At 45.9% G+C, this 18,058-nt stretch overlaps 10 protein-coding genes across 10 annotated transcripts; 5 read left to right on the top strand and 5 right to left on the bottom strand.

Moving 5' to 3' along the window:
* Nucleotides 1-77: 77 nt before the first annotated feature.
* Nucleotides 78-395, top strand: V2V93DRAFT_382116 (uncharacterized protein; the record flags this gene model as incomplete). The annotated part of the gene is made up of 1 exon (XM_066912141.1): nt 78-395. The coding sequence occupies one exon, from the start codon at nt 78-80 to the stop codon at nt 393-395; it is 318 nt and encodes a 105-aa protein (XP_066764053.1).
* Nucleotides 396-805: 410 nt separating this feature from the next.
* Nucleotides 806-1,649, bottom strand: V2V93DRAFT_374276 (uncharacterized protein). Its single transcript, XM_066911200.1, has 5 exons — nt 1,465-1,649; nt 1,288-1,371; nt 1,103-1,225; nt 990-1,043; nt 806-931 (listed from the first exon to the last, which is right to left on the bottom strand). Exons 1-5 carry the CDS (start codon nt 1,558-1,560, stop codon nt 914-916), a joined length of 375 nt encoding a protein of 124 aa, XP_066764052.1. The 5' UTR covers nt 1,561-1,649; the 3' UTR covers nt 806-913.
* A 59-nt stretch (nt 1,650-1,708) lies between these two features.
* On the bottom strand, nt 1,709-2,899 carry V2V93DRAFT_374272 (Fip1 motif-domain-containing protein). Its single transcript, XM_066911199.1, has 4 exons — nt 2,801-2,899; nt 2,575-2,750; nt 2,425-2,515; nt 1,709-2,367 (listed from the first exon to the last, which is right to left on the bottom strand). Exons 1-4 carry the CDS (start codon nt 2,865-2,867, stop codon nt 1,835-1,837), a joined length of 867 nt encoding a protein of 288 aa, XP_066764051.1. The 5' UTR covers nt 2,868-2,899; the 3' UTR covers nt 1,709-1,834.
* A 123-nt stretch (nt 2,900-3,022) lies between these two features.
* On the top strand, nt 3,023-6,424 carry V2V93DRAFT_374269 (SIT4 phosphatase-associated protein-domain-containing protein). The gene is made up of 3 exons (XM_066911198.1): nt 3,023-3,644; nt 3,706-5,728; nt 5,797-6,424. Exons 1-3 carry the CDS (start codon nt 3,067-3,069, stop codon nt 5,992-5,994), a joined length of 2,799 nt encoding a protein of 932 aa, XP_066764050.1. The 5' UTR covers nt 3,023-3,066; the 3' UTR covers nt 5,995-6,424.
* A 25-nt stretch (nt 6,425-6,449) lies between these two features.
* On the top strand, nt 6,450-7,859 carry V2V93DRAFT_374268 (Alpha/Beta hydrolase protein). Its single transcript, XM_066911197.1, has one exon. The coding sequence runs from the start codon at nt 6,503-6,505 to the stop codon at nt 7,790-7,792; it is 1,290 nt and encodes a 429-aa protein (XP_066764049.1). The 5' UTR covers nt 6,450-6,502; the 3' UTR covers nt 7,793-7,859.
* On the bottom strand, nt 7,733-9,845 carry V2V93DRAFT_374267 (iron hydrogenase). Its single transcript, XM_066911196.1, has 2 exons — nt 9,566-9,845; nt 7,733-9,512 (listed from the first exon to the last, which is right to left on the bottom strand). The coding sequence occupies exons 1-2, from the start codon at nt 9,659-9,661 to the stop codon at nt 7,905-7,907; spliced, it is 1,704 nt and encodes a 567-aa protein (XP_066764048.1). The 5' UTR covers nt 9,662-9,845; the 3' UTR covers nt 7,733-7,904.
* Nucleotides 9,846-9,962: 117 nt separating this feature from the next.
* V2V93DRAFT_374265 (uncharacterized protein) lies at nt 9,963-11,829 on the bottom strand. The gene is made up of 2 exons (XM_066911195.1): nt 11,668-11,829; nt 9,963-11,609 (listed from the first exon to the last, which is right to left on the bottom strand). Exons 1-2 carry the CDS (start codon nt 11,683-11,685, stop codon nt 10,092-10,094), a joined length of 1,536 nt encoding a protein of 511 aa, XP_066764047.1. The 5' UTR covers nt 11,686-11,829; the 3' UTR covers nt 9,963-10,091.
* Nucleotides 11,830-12,136: 307 nt separating this feature from the next.
* Nucleotides 12,137-13,791, bottom strand: V2V93DRAFT_374262 (nucleophile aminohydrolase). Its single transcript, XM_066911194.1, has 5 exons — nt 13,621-13,791; nt 13,500-13,557; nt 13,404-13,439; nt 12,629-13,347; nt 12,137-12,563 (listed from the first exon to the last, which is right to left on the bottom strand). Exons 1-5 carry the CDS (start codon nt 13,643-13,645, stop codon nt 12,331-12,333), a joined length of 1,071 nt encoding a protein of 356 aa, XP_066764046.1. The 5' UTR covers nt 13,646-13,791; the 3' UTR covers nt 12,137-12,330.
* Nucleotides 13,792-13,827: 36 nt separating this feature from the next.
* Nucleotides 13,828-15,764, top strand: V2V93DRAFT_374258 (uncharacterized protein). The gene has a single exon (XM_066911193.1). The coding sequence runs from the start codon at nt 13,914-13,916 to the stop codon at nt 15,501-15,503; it is 1,590 nt and encodes a 529-aa protein (XP_066764045.1). The 5' UTR covers nt 13,828-13,913; the 3' UTR covers nt 15,504-15,764.
* A 269-nt stretch (nt 15,765-16,033) lies between these two features.
* On the top strand, nt 16,034-16,987 carry V2V93DRAFT_382107 (ras family-domain-containing protein; the record flags this gene model as incomplete). Its single annotated transcript, XM_066912140.1, has 4 exons — nt 16,034-16,046; nt 16,099-16,152; nt 16,221-16,594; nt 16,646-16,987. The coding sequence occupies 4 exons, from the start codon at nt 16,034-16,036 to the stop codon at nt 16,985-16,987; spliced, it is 783 nt and encodes a 260-aa protein (XP_066764044.1).
* Between the last annotated feature and the right edge of the window lie 1,071 nt (nt 16,988-18,058).

Raw genomic sequence — 18,058 nt, 5'->3', positions numbered from 1 at the left:
TATCATCCTGCTTTCTTCTGATCACTAGTTATATATCTTAATATCGTCTTCCTCTTCTCCTACGGTGTGTTTGCGTGATGCAGCGCCAAGACACTCTTCTCACGTTGATTGAGAGCCAGCAACGGTCGCGGCAGGTAAGGCAGCGCAAGGCAGACCAGATCAAACGCGATCTGCCAGCTGTGCCGTTCGATGAGTTCTGTGCTATATTAGAGAAGATCAGGCAGGAGCAAGTGGATTTGGAAGAGTCTATTTCTGATGAGAGTTTGTTAGTAAAGGATATGAATACTGAGAAATGTGGGGTATTGAGGGCAGAGTATCTAGTTACTGCTGTCGCTGGCCTTTGCATGCTTTGGGTCTATGGAGAGGTGTTTACTGGTCTGTTTGGAACTGTATAGATCATATGTGGTGTCTGTATACTTTACAGTCCGTCGCTTTCGCCCCTTTTTTTTCAGTATTGATATCGTTCGTTTGACCGCAGTCGATATCAGTCTTTGATTTTTATAGTTCAGCACCTGTCAGATATCGAAGATATACCTCCTTCAAAAAATGCCAGTTATAAGTTCTGTGAAGGACGACCTTTGTTCCGAGTCTCAATCGCTTGGTGTGGACCGCGTACAGGCAGTTTGGCACATTACATCTAGATATTACAGCTTATACATCAAGTCTGGCACTTGACAGCGATTTGACAACCATGACGAGCGCTTTCGCTCTAGCTTGAAGTTATCACTTAACAGTTAGTTGGGTTATTAGGAGCCGTGCTATGAAAGCTCGGTATGGGCTCTTATGATCTGCTTCAGAACTCTTATCAGTTGTTTGTACATATCAGTCTTTTTTTCTTTGTACATTGCCCCTTTTCTTCATCATAGCTCATTCTCCTTATTACTATTTTGCTATGAATCATCGTGCGCGTGACTTAGCGTCGCCCTTCCACCTGCATAATAATTAGCCATGTTGAAATATACAGTATGTCTTCTTTGAATTAATCCCACCATAATGATATGATATCCAAATGAACTTTTTATTGGTGGATTCGTGTATATCGGCTTTCGATTACATGTCAGTTTGATACTTGTAGGACCCGACGCTCATATTCCGAACTCACTTTATCAATCGTACTCGGCTGCAATGCATACGCGGCATCTTCATAAACGCGAGTTAAGCTACCGCGAGGTTTCCAGCCTAAATCTCCTCCTTGTCGGGCCTTATCTTCACTGTATTCACGAGCCTATTTTTGTGATCCTTTTAGCGAACGGACAGAAAGAAGAAATATGAGAATGGAATGCATACTACCGCGTCGAACTTCTGGCCCGCGCTAAGTTTTTCAAGGGCCTCTATTACTTTGGAGTGTTTCTCACAAAGTATATGTCGAGTCTTTAATAGTTAGCTCATAGTCAGTATTCATTCCTGTGCTGCGTCGCTGGGTGCAGCGATGGTTCGTAAAGTTGAGTCTAGATGTGTTTGTACCTTTATGACATTCGCTGCTTTCAATTTCTTTTGATCTTCTCCAGCTGAATTATCTGGTTTCGAAGAAGAATTTTTCGATTTCCCTTTTGGGGCCATATTATGGAAATTAGTAGTCCAGTAGAGATAGAGACTTGCGGTTCTCAAACGTTGGCAAATATTGTGGGCATTTATTTACACTGAGCGCGTTGGGAGCAGAGATTGAATTACGCGACTGAAAAAAAAAATAGTCAAAAATAACCAAAAATAATTGACAAAATTTTATATTTCTTTTTACAAATAAGGAAAAATACACATCTAATACCTATAATATCCTCCATATCCATTCCCACCTTGCTGCCCATATCCGCCATATCCACCATACTCATAGCCATTACCCTGTTGTCCAGCGCCGGATGGGCCTGCCGGAGGTGCGATCTGCTGCTGTTGCTGCGGCTGTTGTGGTTGAGACTGCTGTTGCTGCTGGGGACCAGATGGCGGTTGTGTAGAAGATAAATGCGACTGTGATTGGTGCGAGGAGGCAAAGAGATCGGGAGGTGGTTGAGGAAGGAAGGGCATTGTCATTTGCAGTTGTTGGATCTGTTGCATTTGTTGCATCATATGCTATATCAGTGTTAATATAGAGCAAAAGAAAAGGAAAGAAAAGAAAAAAAAAACCACATACAGCCATCAGCTTATTGCTATCATAGTCATCTCTAAGTTTATCTTGCCGTAAGCAATACGAGGTCCAAGAAAACTCATCAAAGCCGTAGTTGAAATAGTCGGTAATATCGGCACCTGGCTTTCGCCATGGCTTGTCTTCCAGTGACTCGAGATCGACTTGAGTAATAGGCACACCATCAAGTTCTGGGACTTTATCCAAATCTACGAGACCTGCTTTTGGAGTCACTCCGCTCTTTGCCTCATCTGTTGGGATAATTAGAGTAGTTCTCAAATGAGATAGAAGAGAGTGGTGCTAAGTACCTTTTTGAGTGCTCTTGATATTGTATCCTCCTTTTCCCGCAGGTGCTTCAAGCTCCTGACCAGGCTTCGAATCAATAACAAACTCGATATCCTTTACAGAGTTAGAATAGTACCTAAAGAGATATACAAAGAAGAGTAAGATTCACAAACCGAGTCATCATCATCATCATCGTCGTCTTCGTTATCGTCGTCGTCATTCTCTCCTCCGTCCTCTCCATCGCCGCCCTCTTCCCGGTACTCGTCAGTTACTTTCACAATCGACTCAAGTTCTGGTTCTGGAGGCGCGTAGTCTTCGTTGTCCTCTTCGTCTTCGCCTTCGCTACCGTCTGACAGGTTGAGTTAGCAGTGAGCAACCATGGCTACTCGCAGTACATACTGTCTAATTTAGGTCGCTTCGCAGCTGATCCATAGAGAAACTCGTCGTCGTTATCCTCGTAGTCCATTCTGCGCACTTCCTCGACTTGCAAGTGCTGAAGTGAGAGAGTATCAAGTATCAAAGCAGAGCAACTATGAGGTAATCGGACCCGGCCGACCCGACCCGACCCGGCCGGCAGACAAAAAGCAAGCCACCCAGAACCGCGCCAGCAGACCACCATCACCACAACCTTCAGCCCCGACTCTTCTCGCAATTCTCCCTAAATAATGGCGTTCTGGCGAGTGAGCGCAAATTTTGCCTCACTGAACTCGGTTTCCGGTGTAAACAGACTGCTTGAAAAGCCAGAGTCCTGCTCGCTCGTCGATTTACTCGAGGAAGACGACATCTTGCAAGAACTAAGAGAACATAATGCTCGATTGATTGAGTACTTACGGGAGCCAAAGGTTTTACAGCAGCTTCTGCGCTACGTGGCTCACTGGACTCCGCGGGATGATTCGAGCGAAGCCGCGGGGGCGAGCAAGCCGGAGCCAGATGCTGAGAGCGAGCACGAGAGCACTGGGAGCGGGAATGACCGGCGGACCTCTGTCTCGTCCTCAAGTTCGTCCGAGTCGGCAGAGAGCCCTGACAATGATGATGATGTCGGCACATCTAAAGACTCTTTGAGCAAGGTCGGAAATCAGAGCAATGAGGATGACGAGGAAGAAGAAGCAGAGGAGGAAGAGGAGGAACAAGACGAGGAGGAACAAGACGACGATGATGAGGACCATGACCTTGGACTCACTCGCATTACTGCTTCGCCTGACCCAGCCTCCAGCTCATCCTTCGACGACGAAAAGGCCTGGAGGTAATTATTATTTACGATCGTCTAAATTATAAGAAGTGGTTATTGACTGTTTTGGCTATAGATATGCTCGAGTGGCCACCGAAGTCTTCTCTTCCGAAATTTGGTCAATATATGAAACCGTAATGCGCGAAACCGAACTTCTCGAAGAGTTCTGGACTTTTCTCGATAAACCAGCTCCCCTAGATCCAGTGTACGCAGGATACTTCACCAAGACGAACGAGCAATTCCTTGAACGTAAAACCGAGCAAATGGTCGATTTTCTCAAAACTCAACCTGCCCTTGTTGAGCGCTTCATGCGCCACATAGATACCCCATCCATCATGGATTTACTACTCAAAATTCTTTGCACAGATAAACCGGACTCTCCTACTGGTATAATCGATGTTCTTCAGGCCCAGCGACTAATCCCATCTCTCATCGGATTCCTGTCCGCTGAAACGATTTCCAACACGCAATCCGCCGCTGGCGACTTTTTGAAGGCTCTCATCACAATCTCTGCAAATGCGACGAACGACTTTACATCGATAGGTCCGAATGAACTTACCAGGGAGCTGGTTTCTCCGGAAATGATGACTCAACTTGCCGATCAGATGATAAGCTCCGGAGGTACCGCGCTTGCGACCGCGGTCGGCGTCATTATTGAATTGATTCGCAAGAACAACTCAGATTACGATGCGGTCCCAATGATGTCGATGACCTTGGACTCGCATCCTCCTTCGTCACGAGATCCGGTCTACCTTGGCCGTTTGCTCAAGATTTTAGCGCAGAATATTCCGCGATTCGAAGCTTTACTGACAAAGAAGCATACTGAGTCGCTTGCGACTTCTTTTGGATCTATTGAGCCATTGGGGTTTGAGCGATTCAAGATTTGTGAGTTGGTGGCCGAATTGCTGCATTGTAGTAACATGGCCTTGCTAAACGATTCCCGAAGCGAAGAGGTTGCTTCAGAAAGAGACGCTGTTCGCCGGCAAATTTTAAAAGACCAGGATGCATCTAGTCAGGCTATTGACGATGACGAGGACGAAGATGACTCGGAATCTCGGAGTCGGATCAGCGAGGCCGGTGCTAATGACTTGGGAATTGGCGAGTTGTCTATGGACGATCCACACTCGCCGCCCGAATCAAGTGGCTGGTGGAATTTGGGAAAAAAGAAAGTCACACCAGGCTCAAGTCCAACAAAGGAAAGTGGTTCGATTTTGCGATCATCGACTCCCACTATTGAAGAAGAAGATCTCGGAAATGAACTCGAAGAAGAAGGCGAGAAAATTGAGAAAGATGACGATGATGAACCGATTGGTGCCTCGACTCCACCTGCATCCGCTGAAGTCATCTCTGTTGATGAATCAGAGGATGACGCTGATACGACACAGCTCACACCGAAACGTAGCAATTCTCCATCAGAGCCGGTTGACGATTTGAACGTTGACGAAATCTCAAACGACGGCAAAGAACTTGTGGTCGGAGATTTCCTCAAATACCAGCTAATCAAGTACCGTGTCGTGTCAACCATAATTGAGCTTTTTTTCAAGTTTCCTTGGAACAATTTTTTACATAACGTTGTCTTCGATATTATTCAACAGATATTTAACGGTCCATTTGATCATGGATATAACCGATATCTTGCTATCGAGCTCTTCAAGACCGATCATATTACCGACCAAATTGTTGATGGAACTAAAGCCTCGAATGAGTACGAGGTCAAGACGAGAATGCGCCTTGGATATATGGGACATCTGACATTGATTTCGGAGGAGATTTGCAAATTCTTGCAATTACATCGCCCCGAGACTCTGAGTCCATCTGTGGTCGCTGTGACTGTTGAGAATGAAAACTGGCATCACTATGTGAATGAGACGTTGATGCAGATCCGGATCAGAGATAACTCGATTCTTGGTGGACAGCGGCCGAATTCAGATATCCCTGGGCATCACTTGATGTCGATGGGCGGGTTTTCTGGAGGCAGTGGTGTCAATGATGATGACGGAGACGCGGAGATTTCGGCAGAGTATGATAATGAAGGTGTTAATGATCGGGATGATGAAGATGAGTCTGAAGGACTTGGTCTGGGTCAGAATAACGATCAGGTAAGATTCATCTAATTACATTTCATGTCTGAAGAAGAAAAGTAGTTGTGCTAATGTGAAGTAATCAGTGGTCACGCTACATGTCGCAGCAAATGACACCCGACAGGTTTGGTTCATCTGATGACGATGACGATGACGAAGACGTAGATGAGAGAGATGAGGATGACGACGAGATTGACGAGATTGCACCTCAGAACCAGTACATAGATGACGATGAAGATAGTATGGGTGCCGAACTGGCACGGACGAGTTCGCATGAGCTGTGAATTTAGGTGTCGCTTCTTTTTATTTCGCGAGAGTTTCAAATATCGTCATACGTCTTGATTTCACGAATTTTCATCACTTTAAGCTTATTGATAGCTACCAAAAATATCCGCTGCATTTTGTCCTTTTTTTTTTCTCTTATAGTCATTGCTTTATTTTGGTGTACCATACAGCTATTCACTTCTTTCCGGGTGTTTTTCTTCTATTCTTCTTCTTTTTCTTGAGTGTGAGTATATAGTGCGATTGTGTTGTGAGAAATATCTCGTATATAGTAGACAGTATGTACATTATATACTTGATGGTACGCTTATAGTTTAGGGAGCGAGTAAATTGTACATATACTTGAATGCGTTTGAAGTTTCTGCGTGTGTATTTTTCATTTTATCCGTTTTATAACACATAATACAGTAAATATATATCCTGATATTTAAAGACTAAGGCTCGTAATAGTTAGATACTAGAGCATCTTCTTATGAAACAAAACCGTTTGCTTAATTAGACAAAACTGTTATGAGCAAACTATTTTGGCAGCGAAACTTCAGGGGCATGGGCTTTAGCGAGTTTCTGCACAGTGACGTAATCTTTCCTCAGCTCTTGTCTTTTTCTGTGTGCCTTTATCGACACCTTCTTGCCTCCTTCTCTCGCGATATTCTTCTTTATCTCTTTTTCTCAGATGGTATGTCTTTTTTTAAACTTCCTCACGATTACAGCACTCCAAATGTGCATGTCACATACACCTCCGTGCCAGTCCCCAATTCAACTGTGATCCTCGGGACAGACATCTACACCTACCAGCCCACGTCCTCCTCGATGGCCTCCTACACCGAGTCCGCTCTTCCTCGTAAAACAATATCCTCTACAGACTCTAAAGATACAGCAGGGCAGATTGCTGAGCAACAGATGCCTTCTAGTGGCGGGGCTTCAAATCCGTGGGGAAACGTCAAGCCGACATTAGGCGTCGTCATTGCTCATCCGTATCCGCCACTAGGTGGCTCTAAAGCCGATGGTGTCGTGCGGTATCTTGCCAATCGTTTTATTTCCGCACTTGGCTCCGCAGTAGTCGTTTATGCGTTCAATTTTCGAGGTGTGACGACGCGCACGAGTTGGACGTCCAAGACTGAGCAGCAAGATATGCTCTCCGTAGCTGACGCAATGATCACCGCTTACTCGTCCTCAATCCGCACAGTCTTGTTAGTGGGATACTCTTACGGAGCGTTGATTGCCAGTAAAGTGGCTGTTGATAGCTCAGAGATGCTAGGTCAAGAAGTCGATGTTGCGCTCTGGCTCATCTCGCCTCCACTATGGCCCGCCTGCGGCGTCCTCACACTATCTCTGCGTGCCCGCGATTCCGAACCTCAATTTTACAAATTTGTGGGCAAAGTTAAACTGCGACAAGTGGCTACCTTACCAGCTGCCGCAGCAAACGCGTCTCCTGATGGTAGAGTACTGGTCGTATATGGCACCAGCGACTCGTTTACTCGTACCGGCCGGTTTCAAAAGTGGATCAAAGTGCAATATACGCGCATTTCTGAAGAATTCCCAGGATTTGATGCTAATGCGAGTACATCTGGCAATGACTCAATGGTATCTGTCGTTGAAGTTGATGGTGGATCGCATTTCTGGAAGCAGGAAGACCTGGATATGATATGGGATAACGATACTGTGCAGCGGTTTTTGAGTAAAGTTAGTGGCACGACATTGGCTACTTCGTCTGAAGAGACCGGAAGTGGCGCAGGTAGCGGTGCCAGTAGTGTTGTTGATAGTGATCGACTTATTGGAAATAACAAGTGGGAGGACTAAAGCACAACCTACATAGATTGTATTTATGAAGCAAAAGACTCTCATTACACAAATCATAGAATAAAATCCTTTTAATACCCACTAATGCAACCAACAACCAATGAATCAAAAATTACCATTTATCCCCTACCAACACCGCAGGCATAACATTCGGATCAAATCCATCGACAGCTCTGTACCCTGTCTCCACGAGTCGCTCCACACTTTCCGCCTCAGCAGGTCCCGCCCACACTTTGTCCACCCACGTCTTTACTGCCTCATCGTCGACTGCCGAGGCCGAAATTGTTCTATATGCAGCTTCAACCATCTCGCGCCACTCCTTTATCGAATTAGTACCTGACTCAGGCGGCGCGCCGATTTGCCCTCCGCCGTTGATGCAGCCGCCTGGACAAGCCATCACTTCAACATAATCGTACTCTGCAGGATTCATCGTCGCAACAGTGGCAGCACCAGACACTGCTGCCTTCCGCCGAGAGACCACCGTACGTGCACTGCCACTAATCTTGCCAGCAGTCTTCATCTTGCGGACCAGATTCTGAATATTACGGAATCCGTACACCTGCGCTGCCTTCGCAAGAACAGTACCACTTGCGTCATCAATCAGATGATATTCCACCATGTCCGAATTCTTTCCGGGAATTACTCTCACACTTGATGACTTTCCTTCTAATTTAAACGCATGCTGTGCAATTGAAGACAACACATGCTGCAAATATCCGCCAGACGATGATCCTTCGTTTGATTGCCAACTTTGTTCGACCGGCCACTGCGCTGGCGCCATGCTAGTCCATCTTTCCAACAATTGCTCTTTTGGTGTCTCTGAGATATCCATAAAATTAATGTTTTCATCCAGCAGAAGTTGAACTACTTCTTTAGTTGTAATCACACAGTCAACATCCTTGACACTTTCGCAACTAGCGAAATCTTTCCGACTCGCTTCGAGCTTCTTGTCAAAACATGGCATTACACTCACATGATATATCTCGCTCTCGCAAATTCCTGGGTTCTCTCGAGCGATCAAGCGCTTGAGGAGAGATCCCGTGATTTGCTGTGGCGATTTAATAGCAGACAGATGTGGTATTATGTGCGGATGCGTCTTTTCAACATAGCAAATCCAGCCTGGACATGCGCTTGACAAAATAGGTTTCTTAGGTTTTGACTTTGCGTGCTTCTCGTTGTCCTCATTGATACTCATTGCGCCGAAATTAATGATTCCGTTTTCAACGCCACTGCGTGACTCGTCCATACGCCCACTGCTAATGAGTACTTCTCTTGATGAATACGTCAACGAGATCTGTCGTCCAACGCCTGTACCAACCATATACTGAAATCCCAAAATATCTTTAAATAAAGTGGCTAGCTTTGCGTCAACTGCATCGACAGAAATGTTGAAAGCGGCCGCTAGTGAGGCGCGCGATTGATGAGATATCGAAACGGCAAATATCTTTTTTCGTTCAGGTTGGTCTGATTTCGAGTCACTAGCATCAGTCATATCGACATCATGACGAGTAGCCTTGAGAACTGAGAGCAGTTCGGTGTGGCTCTGAAGCGATATAAGAACAGACTCTGCCGACGTCACGCAGCCGCTACAGGCAAGACAGTCTGAAAGGTTGATTTGTGCCGGTGTAAGCGTAGTTGATTTTGGAGTAACTTGAACCTCGCCTTCAAGCGATACTTCGACTGGGTTACCTCTTGAGTCTATCCTAATCTCAGTGGCGCCCTAAAATATTGTTAGTCGTTGAGATGTCCAGAAAATTGAGACTCGATGCGTACCTCTGTATCCGATCTGTTAACAACCACAGGATTAATACAAGCCAAACCAGGACCGATAAAGTCATTCAAATCCTGAGCTGAAAGAATAGCACTCATTGCTGGGCTGGTGTGAAAACAGTAGTGGCGTATTGGCTATTCTGCTTCTTCCTCAACAATGCACTTCTTATTCTCAGTCTGTTAAAAGGTCTTGCTAATTTCTTTAAAATAGAATTTCTGAGTGATACTGCCAGATATTAGAACACAGAACAAGAGCAAACACTTTAAGTAGAAAAAAGAGTTGTTAACAGGCAGGTCTTGCGACGAAACTGACTCAAGGTGCGGCGTAAATATCCTTCACGTGATTTGAGATTATTAATAGTGAGGCAGGGTTGGTCGTACGTTGCTGCCCAGAATAAGTGTAATCTTTTACAGCTGGATATTCATTACTTGGGTAGACTATATAATCATAGAACTATCAATACTTGACTATTATCGTATTTTCAAACGCCTTATATGTAATTTATAACCATCCATCTTGCACATCAACTTAATAAGAAGGGCGCCATTCATTCTTCCACGCGTCCTGGGTGATATCATCAAACAGAACCTGGTTCTTTGCGTACCAGCTCGACTCACGCGAGATATACTGGCCGTATCCCTTCTTGCCGGTGACTTCTCCCTTATCGGCGTCCCAGACGGTCTGTCCACGGAGTAAAGTATATCTTGGCCAGTTGAGCATCTCCATGCCTTCGAACGCGGTGTAGTCGCAGTTGTGATGCAGCATGTCGTTGGTGAGCTTAGTGGACTTGTACTTGCTCTCCGGGTACCAGATAACGAGATCAGCGTCGGCACCTGGTATGATGGATCCCTTCTTGGGATACATACCGTAGAGCTTCGCGGTGTTTGTCGAAGTGAGCTGGACAAAACGCTCGATTGAGAGACGGCCAGTGCAGACACCAAACGTGAACATCAACGGCACCCGAGTCTCGATTCCGGGAATACCGTTGGGGATGAGGCGCCAGTCGCCACCAGGTTTGCCAGAGTCCTTGATCGAGACAGGTTTTCCGAGAGGATCATCAGTACGGAAGGGGCAGTGGTCGGAGGAAACCATTGTGAAAGTTCCGTTACGAAGACCATTCCAGAGACCATCGAGATCCTCCTTTGACGGACGCAGTGGTGGGGAGCAGACGCAGTTTGCGCCCTCGTAGTTTGGCTTCTGTAGACCGGCATCGGTGAGCAAAAGGTACTGCGGGCAAGTCTCGGCGTAAATGGGCAGACCCTTTCCTTGGCCCTTGCGAATACGCTGAACTGATCCCGGTGACGAAACGTGCACAAGAAGAATTGGCACATTGACAACCTCAGAGAGAGTGATGGCGCGATTAGTGGCCTCATGTTCAGCAAGAGCAGGACGCGAGCGAGCATGCGAGTAGGGATCAAGCAGGTCAAGCTTCTCGAGCTCTTCGGAGAAGAAAGAGATAATGTCAATGTTCTCAGCATGAATCATCGGGGTAATACCGTTCTTGCGCGCAGTCGATATCGTGTGAAGAACCTCGTAGTCGGAGAGTTTTAGTCGGTCGTAGGTCATGTAGAGCTTGACGGACGAAATTCCAAACTTGGGAATCAAGGTCGGGAACTCGGCTAGACGCTCAGGCGTAGGATCGGTAATAATGAGATGGAAAGCGTAATCCGCATATGAGTTTCCGGTGGCACAGTCGTGGTAATGACCGATAACATCAGAGAGTGAGTGGTCGGGACGGTGCTTGTGCTGCATAGCAAAGGCAATGAAGGTGGTCGTGCCTCCAGCGACAGAAGAGCGCGAACCGGTCTCGAAGCCATCGGCTCCACGGTAGGGATAGTCCGAGCCACCAGGTGTGCTCTCCTGGTCGATGTGGGTGTGTCCGTCAACACCACCGGGGGTCACATACGCACCTTCGGCGTCGATTACATTCTTGGCCTTGAGTGCTTTGAGATCGGGGGCAATAGCGTAGATCTTGCCGTTCTTGATAGCAATGTCGCCAGGGAAGCATTCCGAGGCGGTACCGATCTTTGCGTTAATGATGAGGGTCTGCAGAAGTTAGCCAATTAGCACTGATAAGAAGTGAGTAGCAAGATAGTGAGCGTACATCGAATTCAGAGTCCATTTCTACAAGCCAATTGCGTAGACTGGCTCAGTAAAAGAGCAATTGAGGTGAATTCAAATATAAAGAATACAAGATGCGGAAGAAGGCACAGGTGCGAAAGGTTAGCAAAAGTAGGGTCGGGGCCTCGAGTACGGCCGCGAGTCATATTCTCGCTGATAACGTCAAGGCGAACAACAGCGCCTCTTCAATACAAAAGCGCCACATCTAATAAACTGCGACCCATCTCGTTAATTTACAGTTTTTGTTGTGTATATCTTTCTTACAATCTATGCCTTTGTATAGCTTGGTGTAGCTATTTCGTACGTTTTAGCCGGCTGAGGGTACTGATAAGCATCCGGCTGTGTTATCGCTTGAATCGGAGCCTCCGGCGACCGCCGCAAGCGGGTCAGCATTTCATTTGACATCCAATACAGGCTAAGAACTCTCAGTCCCTCGAATATCAAGCAAATTTGTTAGGCAAAAAGCCATTTTATTAATAGTATAATACAACAGCTTTCAATTCAGAGTATTTACAATTACAGAATACATTAACCAATTTCCCAAACTATCAGTTCAATAGTGTAAGCGCTTGCCATTTCAACTCCACATAGTATATACACAAATCGACCGACTCTATAATACAAATCAGAGAAACAATCAAACGCCCTATGCAGTAACGCTAAGGCGTCGTCTTCCTTCACGTTCTAAGGGTGGCAAATGCACATTCGTATGAGCCTGAGGTTCGACAATCGGCGATACCAAACCACGACTCGCAGCAAAGTTGCTGCTGCGAGGCACCGATAGGTCGGTTTGATAGAACTCGTCAATGATGGGGTGCAAAAGAACAGTCTGATTATTGATTGTGAGAACTGTGTTTGTGGGAATTGTCACCCAGTCGCCTATAATATATGTGCGATTAGATTCCATCCTTCTTTCAAAAATAAGAGGGCAAGAGATTACGTACTTCTCTCGAAGGTGAGTGGCTCAGAAGCAACTAAGATGACGTCTTGACGACGATCGCGACGCTCCATCCGGTACTGCCCAGGCATATACTCAATAAATTTTGATCCTGTAGAGAAGTGCAGACTGGCGGCTTCCTCTGTTCGAGACGTTATATACCGTGTAACCACAACAGAATGTCCATCTGTTACAGCAAAATTTAGTAATGACGGCTCATCGCCTAGCTGGCTGCATTCGTTGCACCATTCTCTGACGAACGAAATAGTCTGCTCGAGTGCCTTTCTAATAACTTCGTGGCCGAATCCGGTCGTCCCCTCAACATTACGAGCCGGATCAACGCCTAATCTTGACAAGCAATCTAAGAATAAGGCAAAAGCCCATTCAGAGTCAGTACCTCCTTGAATATGTACAAAATACTCGTCTCCCATGTGGTCGACGAATTTCCGCTTGATCCGACTGAAGTTTGCAATCTGTCCATTATGCATAAACATGAGTGAATGATAGGAAAACGGATGACAGTTGGTTTCAGACAAGACACCAGAAGTTGAGGCCCGAACGTGGGCAAAAACCATGTTTGACTTTGTCTTTTCGGCTAGACGGGCGAGGTTCATATTGTTCCAGGCCGGAGTTGTCGCGCAGAAGATACAGGGTGCGTCGCCAAGTTCTGGGTCTGACTCTGTGGTGTAGTAGCCGACTCCGAAGCCATCTCCGTTGATGGGTCGTCTATGAATTGTTAGCAAGCGGGATACTGGAAAAGAAATAGCAACAGCTTGATGTACCTTTGATCGATTCGTAGTCTCGAGTCGTAAGATTGACTGCGAACATAAATTAGCGCATTTTCTTACATCAGTTATAAAATCCTATATTTGTCGTACTTTATAATAGAATGCTCAGGTCTGGTTAATAAATGAGCCAGCAGTATAGGATCACGTCCTGAGAATACGTTAGCCGCCAGTAGCCATAAATACAATCCAACGACGGCCGATGACGATATACCCTTGAAGATTAAAAACCGACACATAAGATCAATGCTTATTCCAAAGATGGTAAGAGTTACAGGTTAATGAAAAGAAAGTGAAGATACAAGCAACCAAGAGCTGTATTGCGAGATGGCTCGAGAAAATGCGTCATCGGCTTTCCTATATCTTCAAACTTTATAAGTCACGTGAAACATTGAAGAAAGATTATTTTGAGTCGAGATTCTTCGGAGAATTCGTAATTCATCAACCAAAGAAGGATTCACTACTACAAACACCAACAATATAGTGATTGGTAGGGTGCTATTGACGATGGAATCAGTACCGGCTGCATTGAGCAAAAGCCGACCAACTAAAGTCTCCTTCGCAAAAGCGTACTTCTCGTCGCCGCTGCTCGCCCGTTCGCTAAAGCAAAAAATCGTCAGAAGCGACGCAAATTTGTATTTTGGAGACCGATTGCCAAATATAACACGTCGTGCATCTGCAGATATTCCGGCTTATGCGAGGGTTTTGGCTGCGCTTCAGGAGAAGGACACGTTCAAGATTTGGATTTCGTATTTGCAGTTGCGCGACTTTGTCAGTTCTACGCTTTCTGAATTAGGGACCACGACTTCACGGCATATTTATGCAGACAGACATATTTTCACTACGGTTTATCAATCTTTAAATGCGAGGCAGCTGCTGAATATCAATGATACAAGCCATTCCAAGCGGGCACTGATTGATGCACTGGAGAGGTATGAATTAGGCACAGCATCATCACAAGCTATAGAAAAAAAAGGGACTCTACAGCTATCAGATCAGGAACTGGCAAAAGTAGATCCTGATTCCATGTCGCTATCTGCGTTGAAATCAGTAGAAGTATTGCCGACCGAACAGCTTGAGAGCGCACCTCAGTACCATGTTACTAGGAACTTAAAGACCTCGGTAAAACCTATCGCAGAGTTTTGGAAGCGTATGAATCTAGTTCGCTCAGATATTGAAAGCATATTTGGTCCTTTAAACAGAGCCGAGCTGATACATTTACTTGACGCGACACGGGTGGCTGGAACGGTGGATGACCTGAATGCAGTATGGCAGAGGATACACACCGGCGCAGATCCCGAGTCTGAGCAGGTGATACAAGTCGGCGGCGTGGATGTTGAGCCCGAGGTCGCAGAGAAATTACGATCAGCTTCTGGAGCTGAATTACTAAAAAGGGAGTATGTAGATGAAGATGGAAGCATGACGGCTTTAGAGCACGTTGCTCAGTCGCGGCAAGCAGATGTCAAGATGTGGAATATTTACATATCGGGAATATCCGGCACGCGGTCGTTTAGCCTCAAGCAAATCCCTCAGCTAGGACGGGTTACAGGTACGGATTTGGATCCCATGCATTCGGACTATGTGCATGACCGATCGTGGATATTGGGATCGATTGACGACGGGCTTGAATTAGATGAGGAAAGTTCTCGCAGGTCAATTTTTGATTCTGCTCCTGCGGATGCTACCAAAGAAGTAGTCGAGGAGCTGAGAAGGAGGTCGGTTGATGCTCTGAGGTTGACAGAGCTGATGATTGGAGTGGGGACAGTGCCAGATGCCACAACCTACGAAACGCTGCTGCTAGCATTTGCACAGTCGGGCGATATTCCATCAATCAATGCGATAATTGCCAATGCCTGGGGCATTATAGCTCCTGAAGATGAAAGCCAGGAAGTGAAGATTGCGGAGGCTAAATTAGTAAAGCCGGGAACGTTTCGATTTCCTACGTCATTCACCTTACGCGCGGTGCACAACGCATATGCGATTAATGACCGACTGGATTTGGCAGAGAGCGTGTCGAGGGCGATGCTGAGAGCTTATAGATTTGCGGGTGGCACGTCGCGGTTTACGATGAGTCGGAAGATGGGGAGGAAAGAGTAGCGATGGGCGAGATGTATGATATGTCTTAGGACGCCGGCGTTATTATTTTGTTGCATGTATGGATGTATTTATTGAAATGTTTGGCTTTGTATAGATTCAGAGTACGATAAGCTTATTAAACGCGTCAACAAAGCAAACGGCGAGGAATCGGCTCGCGAGCGCGCGACGCGATGTTGTGAAATCACCCAATGCGGACTAGCGACGATGCAGAAATGCGGCCGCTGCATAAATTATCAGAGGCAGATATACCCGAAGATGTAGTGTGTAATGGGTCAAAATATTATATAATGAATGAGTGCTGAAATATTACTATTTAACTGACCCAAGCCGCGACAAAGATCTGGGTCGACAATTTTGTAGGCAAGGGCCGTTGGACTTGTCGCAGATGCGCATCCCTTTGCTTTTCGGACAAAAACTCAAAAACATTCTCTGCTCTTGTTTCTCCTCCTTTTGATTCTTTGTTTTTGTTTGTTTATTCTCTGATAACTTCTTGTTTATTTTCTGATTACTCTTCTTAAAACCACTTCAGCATGGCTTCACGAGGTATTTGCGGTTTCATACTCTTCTCTATGTTCGACTCTGACACCTCCTGTAGAATACAACATCGTCGTTCTCGGCGCCGGCGGTGTGGGCAAATCAGCCGTGACCGGTTCGTTTTCTTCCTCTCCTTATAGTCCATTTTCTCTGCATCAATATTGACGAAAATATACACTTTAGTCCAGTTTGTGCAGGGTATCTTCCTCAACTCGTACGATCCCACCATCGAAGATTCTTATCGCCGTCAGATGGACGTCGACGGCCGTTCATGCACGCTCGAAATCCTCGACACAGCCGGTGTCGAACAGTTCACAGCCATGCGCGAGCTTTACATTAAGAATGGGCAAGGCTTCTTGCTAGTATACTCCGTCACCGACCGCTCGAGTCTTCAGGAGCTCATCAAATTACGCGAACAAGTCTGTCGTATTAAAGACAACCAACATGTTCCTATAGTCTTGGTTGGCAATAAAGCTGATCTTGGCCACGCGCGCACTGTCTCTTTCCAAGAGGCAAAGAACCTCGCACACAACTGGGGAACCAGTTCCTTTTATGAAGTATGTGAGCGTCTATGTTGATAACAGAATTGATTACTAACGTGCGTAAAGACTTCTGCGCGTACGGCTGCGCATATTGACGACGTTTTTGCCGATATTGTTCGTCAGATTCAGAAACGCGAATCAGCTGCCGCAGCTACTACAGAGGCCACTGCCCCAGAGCCAATGACACCATCCTCATCATCAAGCGGATCATCCACTAGCCATGGTCGTAATCTCTCCGCGTCAGAGAAGCAGGCTCATGGCCGTAATTTCAGTATCGGCGCCCTTAGCACTTCTGATAGGCGATCAACAAAGCGCAGCAGTGATCGTCATAGCGAACTCCCTGTATCCAAAGGCGGTTTCGAGAAGAAGAAGAAGAAGAAAAGCGCTGGTCTTTGCGTTATTCTGTAATTGCTGGCTATGTTATTTTCTTACGATGGTATACGATCTTTCTATGTGCTCTGTTATGACTTTAAAAGTCTCTTACGCTCTTTAACAACTCTCGACCCTCCTGAATCGACGAGTAATCCTCTACAGAGCGTCTCTAGTGCTTCTACCACTCATTTGTCGTCCCTGCTTACGACATTTTGCTCATGCTTTGCCTATTAGGTTAGGCGGTGTGACTGACCCTTGAGATATCTAGCCGGTCTTGGTCTTCAATCCGTTTCGGACTTGAAACATGATGAGGAACCTTGTCTCTGGTTGTTGTCGTCCACTCTTTTTTGTCAACCGAAATCATGTACATGGTGTATATGGTTGATGCTCATGCTGCGCATAATAATGCAGCCGTTCGCTCGCGTTGGCTTTTGATAATTTTCCGGATATGCTCTGGCGTTTTTGTTGTTTCTACAATTGGATTTTATTAGATCTCGGTGCTACGGTAGTCAAGGACGAATGAGCTATGTGCTCGGATTATGTTGCTGCTTCTTTTTTTTTGGTAGGTTTACTTACTTTGGATATTAAATACCAGTTCCACAATATCGATGATAATTTTACACTTACTGAGATTTGTGAATGATGGCTCGCTTTTTCTTTAAACGTTGGAATATGCTATGGCGGCTGACGGGATAAGGAATGATTTGAATGACAGTATTCATGCGGTGCTCAGGATTTGAACAGATTCTTTGTTGCCGTAGAAGTTATGTAATATGAGAAAACGCTTTGAATATACATGCAAATTTTAGACAAAACTCAAGCAACAAGCAAATAACAAATACAAATACGCGTAAAGGGCACAGAAACAGCTCTTTAGACTTTCAATAAAGTTAAGAGCCGCGCCGCTTGAAGAGGCTCAATTCAGGCACCAACTTCTAAAAGCATTGCTTGCTGCTTTTCAGCTTGCTAAAAGCTGGCACCGACGATTAACAACAGCCTGAGTATATACTGATCTGTGATACAACTGGCGGATGAGTGACTTGCGTCTGTATCAAGACGAAGGCGCGGAGGACGAGAGTGCCGCGCTCCCGATCCCTCTTAACTCAG

The sequence above is a fragment of the Kockiozyma suomiensis genome (genome assembly GCF_038497685.1).
Source record: "Kockiozyma suomiensis strain NRRL Y-17356 unplaced genomic scaffold V2V93scaffold_13, whole genome shotgun sequence".
Taxonomy (NCBI): domain Eukaryota; kingdom Fungi; phylum Ascomycota; class Lipomycetes; order Lipomycetales; family Lipomycetaceae; genus Kockiozyma; species Kockiozyma suomiensis.
This window is presented reverse-complemented; position numbering and strand designations above follow the sequence as displayed.

What these genes read in the sequence shown, in the direction of transcription:
- V2V93DRAFT_374276 (XM_066911200.1), bottom strand. Translation starts at nt 1,560, where the DNA reads ATGGCCCCAAAAGGGAAATCGAAAAATTCTTCTTCGAAACCAGATAAT. An exon ending in AAGCAGCGAATGTCATAAAG is followed by an intron (nt 1,372 to 1,464) that starts GTACAAACACAT and finishes TAACTATTAAAG; the next exon opens with ACTCGACATATACTTTGTGA. An exon ending in AGCCGAGTACGATTGATAAA is followed by an intron (nt 1,044 to 1,102) that starts GTGAGTTCGGAA and finishes TGTAATCGAAAG; the next exon opens with CCGATATACACGAATCCACC.
- V2V93DRAFT_374272 (XM_066911199.1), bottom strand. Translation starts at nt 2,867, where the DNA reads ATGGACTACGAGGATAACGACGACGAGTTTCTCTATGGATCAGCTGCG. An exon ending in GAAGCGACCTAAATTAGACA is followed by an intron (nt 2,751 to 2,800) that starts GTATGTACTGCG and finishes TCAACCTGTCAG; the next exon opens with ACGGTAGCGAAGGCGAAGAC. An exon ending in TATCAAGAGCACTCAAAAAG is followed by an intron (nt 2,368 to 2,424) that starts GTACTTAGCACC and finishes TTATCCCAACAG; the next exon opens with ATGAGGCAAAGAGCGGAGTG.
- V2V93DRAFT_374269 (XM_066911198.1), top strand. Translation starts at nt 3,067, where the DNA reads ATGGCGTTCTGGCGAGTGAGCGCAAATTTTGCCTCACTGAACTCGGTT. An exon ending in GACGACGAAAAGGCCTGGAG is followed by an intron (nt 3,645 to 3,705) that starts GTAATTATTATT and finishes TTTTGGCTATAG; the next exon opens with ATATGCTCGAGTGGCCACCG. An exon ending in TGGGTCAGAATAACGATCAG is followed by an intron (nt 5,729 to 5,796) that starts GTAAGATTCATC and finishes TGAAGTAATCAG; the next exon opens with TGGTCACGCTACATGTCGCA.
- V2V93DRAFT_374268 (XM_066911197.1), top strand. Translation starts at nt 6,503, where the DNA reads ATGAGCAAACTATTTTGGCAGCGAAACTTCAGGGGCATGGGCTTTAGC.
- V2V93DRAFT_374267 (XM_066911196.1), bottom strand. Translation starts at nt 9,661, where the DNA reads ATGAGTGCTATTCTTTCAGCTCAGGATTTGAATGACTTTATCGGTCCT. An exon ending in TTAACAGATCGGATACAGAG is followed by an intron (nt 9,513 to 9,565) that starts GTACGCATCGAG and finishes ACAATATTTTAG; the next exon opens with GGCGCCACTGAGATTAGGAT.
- V2V93DRAFT_374262 (XM_066911194.1), bottom strand. Translation starts at nt 13,645, where the DNA reads ATGTGTCGGTTTTTAATCTTCAAGG. An exon ending in AGACTACGAATCGATCAAAG is followed by an intron (nt 13,348 to 13,403) that starts GTACATCAAGCT and finishes AACAATTCATAG; the next exon opens with ACGACCCATCAACGGAGATG. An exon ending in GCCACTCACCTTCGAGAGAA is followed by an intron (nt 12,564 to 12,628) that starts GTACGTAATCTC and finishes CATATATTATAG; the next exon opens with GCGACTGGGTGACAATTCCC.
- V2V93DRAFT_374258 (XM_066911193.1), top strand. Translation starts at nt 13,914, where the DNA reads ATGGAATCAGTACCGGCTGCATTGAGCAAAAGCCGACCAACTAAAGTC.